The sequence below is a fragment of the Pinus tabuliformis genome, chromosome 1_2, assembly GCF_031772625.1.
Source record: "Pinus tabuliformis cultivar Carrire ecotype Pingquan chromosome 1_2, CPIR1, whole genome shotgun sequence".
NCBI classification, from domain to species: Eukaryota; Viridiplantae; Streptophyta; class Pinopsida; order Pinales; family Pinaceae; genus Pinus; species Pinus tabuliformis.
In genome coordinates this window covers 640,041,643-640,047,327 of record NC_142298.1, presented here as the reverse complement: position 1 = coordinate 640,047,327, position 5,685 = coordinate 640,041,643, and the positions used below count along the sequence as shown (strand labels likewise).

Sequence of the window (5,685 nt, the reverse complement as noted above, 5' to 3'; positions counted from 1 at the left end):
CCTTACCAACTCCATCTTCTATTTTTTCCATAGTTTCCTTCAAATTCCATATTATACTGTTGTCTTATGTGTTTATTTTTACTGCTGCTTTAACTACTGTTATATGCATTTGTATATCAGTTTAAGTATCTTCCCATATTAGCACAAACGACAACTTTTAAAGCAAATAATTAGCTGAAAACAAGTACAAGCATACACCCATATTTTCAAGCATTTCTTAATTCCGCATTGGTTAGTCATTAAGACTTGGGAAAATTTAAAGCTTTGGAAGTGGGAGAGGTTCTTCTAAGTTAGACAAGAAGCCTAAGAGACCCATTTTCAGACCAATATCAAAGGAATGCCTTTCGTTTCAAGAAGATCAAATCGTAGCCTCTATCCTAAAGCATGGAAATGGATACTAAGTTCTTCTTCAGCCCAAGCACATACATAAAATTATTCAAGTTTAGTGGAGCCCCATGCTCCCTACGAAAAGTAATTGTGCCCAATCTAGTAACACTACTTCCCGTCGTCACCCATCTCGATATGCCTCTGGAGATATTTCTTCTCCAAGTCACTGAATAACTCTTTCTCGCTAGTCATGTGGAATGAAGGTCGACTGCCTATGTATCATACAATTCCCATCATTGATAACACCATACATGCAATTAGGGTAAAGTCCAATTCGAATTGAGAGGCCAAAGCCTCAACCACCGCTCCTCCTGAGGAATTCTTCTTGGACTTCTTGAGTGGACAATTTGTAGCAAATGGCCCATCTCATGACAATGAAAGTACTTAACTTTAATCATGTCTTTCTTCTTACCTCCATGATAAGAATACAATTTGGAATGAGAATATTTCCCTTTCCCCTTATTTGCCTTAATCGCTAAGGAACAGTTCTCTTCATTATTAGTATTTGATGAAGAGTCGTCCCTAGTGTTCCTTCTTATCTCCTCATGCATCAATTCCAACCACGGTCATTCTCATTCTGGTAGCTTCTCCCGACCATTGATAGAGTCTTGATAACTATCCCAACTCTTTGGGAGTCCTAGAAGAGAAAGAGTCACCATATCATCCTCGGCAATCATGATTCCAACACTTCCAAGTTCATCACAACATTGAGTGAACTTGGTCAATTATTTTGGAACAGTCTCGGCTTTCTCCATTTTTATTTTTAAAAGTATTTCCTTCAGTGACCATTTCCTTTGGTCACTGTTGTTCTGATACAAGTCCTTCAATGCTTTCCACATAGCACACATAGTTTCCTTTCCATGGAGACTCAAGACAATGTGCTCTCAAACTCCCTCAAGGATTATTCATCTTGCCTTCGCCACACGCTTCTTCCATTCAACGAAATTTTGTGCATATGATGCTGCTGCCTTAGGAATGTCTTCATTAACGAATTCCTTCAAGCCATTATCCTCTAGCATAGCCTCTATTCTGTCCATCTTGGCTATAAATTTCGAGCTACCTTCCAAGGCATGCTCAAGCTACAAACCATAGAAAACCATCTGTCGATCCTGAAGTATGTATTACAAATTCGAATTTCACCTGTAACCCAAAACTCAAAAATTTGAAATCTCCTCTAGTATATTATTCTCAGCTCTGTTAGCATGTATAAAATCCTATAGATTCACAATCTCATGCAATTTACTTAAACACAAGACAAGAATCTACTTCTACTTTCAACTAGCAGAATCCAATAGATCGATGAAAAAAATAAGAACAAGAAGAAGATAAATCAATGGCACATAACACAAGATGTATCTGGGGAAAGCCACTGCTCAAAACCCCTCTATCCATATTGGATATATCAGAAATATGAGTGAAGATACAAAGTTCGTTCTCACTAGAAAAATTCTGCACAAGTATGCTCAACGCTTTTAGCTCACCAGAAAGCTCTTGGCCAACACTTAGCCAATTTTGTAGCTCTCCAAGCCCCTATTTCTTTGTGCAATTCCTATGGTTGAATAGGCCATATTAATGGGAATCTAGTGCTTCCAAAACTACGCAATCCAAACTAGGTCCAGTTCCTGGTTACATGCATGATCTATATAAGTTAGTAAGTAGCACAAATGATAATACATTGTCCCTCCACTCTAGTCTCAACTGGGTCTTTCTGTAAACTCACATGCATGAGTTTCTCATGAGGAAAACTTTAGTTAACTAGAGTAGCACTAGTCGACGCATTAGTGTACCAACAGACTGTTATTCCTCTATTAGTTCCGAAAACCATTTAGAACTAATCTAATATAACTTAACTTAGTAAACTGAGTGATCTAGTTTCCACCTTAATTTAAACTCATACTGGACCCCTAAAAATTAGGGAGAGCATGTACATGACTACAGAAAGACTTCCAACCTAAAATTCCTAAGATAATTAAGTTAATTAAACTTTATTAACTATTTACAAGTTGCTATGAGAATAGAATTCGATTTTAATTCTCAGTTTAATTCAATGACAAATTAAACTGAAATTTCTTGTTGTCATTTCTCAAAATTTAGGTACAAATAAATAGTAGTTCTAACTTTCAGAATTTGAAAGCTAACATGCAAGAAAGAAATAGAGATTCACAGACAAAAAAATGATTCTATTACACATCAAAATCTTCAATTACATCATGTATATATGGAGTTTATAAGATCCAACAATTTCTAAAGTGAGGGATTGTTGTTAAGAAAATATCTCAACAACCCAACCCACTCAACAATCTAATTCTACGTGTAAGCATGATTTCCAAGTCCCCCCTTTAACACATACATTATTAAATAAATGATAAATTACGTACAAATCACAATTGTCTAATATGACCTTCATCAAGAATCACTTTCACTCTAGAATCTCGTAGAAATCACTCTTTCTTCACCACTGCTCGAGCTACCACTTGACCTCTATTTAAAACATAACTTCCTCTAACCATTGTAACTGATGAACTTGCAAGATCAATAATATTGACATTTCGTTTCATCAGGGCTTCTGCAATAAGAGTTGTCAAGTAATGAACCATCTTATGGATCAACCACCATTTGTCAGATATTTTTCTTTTGTCTTTCCATCAGTTGCTAAGATGGAGGTTTGGATACTGAATGTGTTCAAAAGTTGATCAAACAACTTGACCTCAAACATAAGAATTGATGTTCTTGTAACTGGGGCTTCCAGCTTAAGAACCACCAATCCTTTTCACAAACACACAACAATAACCTATCTCACACACATGGATCTCATAATGACTTATAATTATTTCAGAAAAGTATGAGAGGTTTTGCACTGCACTCATCATCATTGTTATAATGTGAGGTGTCTCCAAATTATCCTCTAGAAAATATTCTTAAGTTAGCCATGTTAGCTGATTCTTTCAATTTTTAATTTAAAAGATCTCTAGTATGAGTTTTACAATTGAATGTTGTATGTCCATAACTTTTGCAGTAAAATAATCGACTAAATTTTTATTTTTGCTGATCCTTCCTTTAGAGAATATTGTCATCTTAGGGTGTGAGTTATCCTCTACGTCACCCATTTTCATCCTTTTTTCTTCTACTAAGAGTGATGTTATCATTTCATCTAATGATTTAAAAGAAAATTGAGTTAAGTTGAAAATAACATTATCATAACTTGAAGATAAATTGTTTCACAAAATAGCCTTACCATCTTCATCTTCTGTTTTTTCCACAGTTTCCTTCAAATGCCATACGAGAGATTTTAACTCGTTGATTTGTGTAGACAACGATACCCATTCATGCATTTTAATTTTGAATAATGATACCCATTCATGCATTTTAATTTTGAATAATTGTAATTTCAGGGAGAATTTTGCGTTCACATTCTTTAATCCAAATATTTTGATTAACTCAAGATTTTTCTAAGTCTATATGATGAAGTTGTGAGCCTAACATAGAGACCTATAATCAACTTATATTTTTCTTTCTTTTTCATCTAATCGATTAATAATTTAGGATCTTGAGGTGTTGGTTCTTCTCCTTTTACTAAGTTCCATAAATTTCTATGAATAAGATGTATTTAGGCCTTCACCTTCCACGTATGGAAGTTTTATCCATTAACGTTTAAATAACTATTTGCTCCATGATTAAAATAAACAATTACTCTATAATTATTTCCTATGCATCAACTTCTTCGTCAACACTTTTACCCTGCTCCTTTCGATCAAGTGAGACACTTTCAACCGCTGATCTGAACCAGAAAACGAAACAACGGAAAATCAAGAAAGCACGGAAAGTCAAAAAAGCACAAAAAAATGTCGATTGGAAAACCAAAAAAGCACAAAAATCCGAGGTGCTCGTTTTGGCAAAACACAAGATTTTCTGGACGCCATGCACCCGTCAGAGTATGCATTAGCCTCGCTGTTTCTATTATAAAGCACTGGTCAAGGAGCAGAGGGTTGATTACTAGACTGTTGAATTTTGCATTTAGATGGAGATCCATTGGCAGATGCTGGTGATGTTACTGCTGGCCACTCCAACTCTTGCCATCATTGATGTACGGAGGCCAAGGGAGGTCTCTACTACATTCGCTCAACCACCCAGAGACCGGGTAAATCTGTGTCCCTGTTAATTCTCGTGAATTGTCGCTTTATTCCGCTTCAATGGTTGATTGCCGTAGTTTGATCGAATTCTGCAAGGCTTTCGAGCAGCACCGCAACATGGCCAATTCATTGACCCTCAGCGAGCAGGCGGCTTTCTCCCGACATAATAATCACCACCGCCAGTGGAAGCAGCATAATTCCAACAATCTGCTGGCTCATCCTCTCTACGAGCAATCCTCCTCTGCAGCGGTTGATATCATCATATTGGTTCTAGTACTCGGTGCCTGCGGATTTCTCTTTACGCCTTACTTCAAGTACGTCTGTAATGAGGCTGCTGAGATTCTTCCTGCTACCTTTCTGGTGATCGGCGATATTATCTATTTTGCGTCGATCGCTTATGCGTCTGGGGCAATCTTGATGTTTGTTCTTGTGATAGTGGCATGGGAAATCTACCAGTACAAATCGAGGAAATGCGAAAATCCAAACTGCAGGGGGTTAAGGAAGGCAAATCTGATTTTTTTTTTTTAATTACTCAATCTGATATTTGCCTTTTTTTATGTGTTCTTGTTTGTTATTTTCTCCACTGACAAGGATATGCAGTTTCTTATCAAATTGTCTCCAACAGATGTAACGTTCAGTGTCTAATGAAGTTTTACGGTTTATGGTTCATCACATTTAGTTTTCCCCTGAATTTTCATGTTGTGTTACTGTAGTGTACCTGTGGATCCGTTGGAATGGCAAATTTCACAGGAAAATGTAAATAAAATTGTTGCATGCATGGCCAACACTATTGGTGCTGCAGGATCTATTCTCAGAGTAGCTGCAAAGTGTTCATGACAAAAAACTCTTTCTCAAAGTAAGGGCATCTTTCTAGTGTTTGTGAAACTTTAATACTAATTAGATGTTGCAGATAGGCAGGGTAGATTTTTTAGTTTCACTGTTTCAAGTTTTTGAAAGTAAAACCAATAAATTATCTCTATAATTTTACAAGAATAAAAAACAATTAAAAAGCCTTTAGCCAACTCAAATTGCTCATCGGTTAGGATTGTACCAACATCTCTTTTAGAAAAATTCAACAATTCTAATTTAATAATCCTATCAGCCTCTCTTTGTACCTTTTGGCACAATTGCTAGTTATTACCTTGTGCACTGGCTAGTCAATATGGGC

At 36.3% G+C, this 5,685-nt stretch overlaps 1 protein-coding gene across 1 annotated transcript; it reads left to right on the top strand.

The window, feature by feature from the left end:
- The first annotated feature begins 4,412 nt into the window (after positions 1–4,412).
- Positions 4,413–5,354, top strand: LOC149207273 (uncharacterized). The gene is made up of 2 exons (XM_089397990.1): positions 4,413–5,021; positions 5,268–5,354. Exons 1-2 carry the CDS (start codon positions 4,578–4,580, stop codon positions 5,352–5,354), a joined length of 531 nt encoding a protein of 176 aa, XP_089254116.1. The 5' UTR covers positions 4,413–4,577.
- Positions 5,355–5,685: the final 331 nt, after the last annotated feature.

Coding starts and splice junctions, on each gene's coding strand:
- LOC149207273 (XM_089397990.1), top strand. CDS start 4,578: ATGGTTGATTGCCGTAGTTTGATCGAATTCTGCAAGGCTTTCGAGCAG. Junction 5,022..5,267: donor ACTGCAGGGGGTTAAGGAAG/GCAAATCTGATT, acceptor CAAATTTCACAG/GAAAATGTAAATAAAATTGT.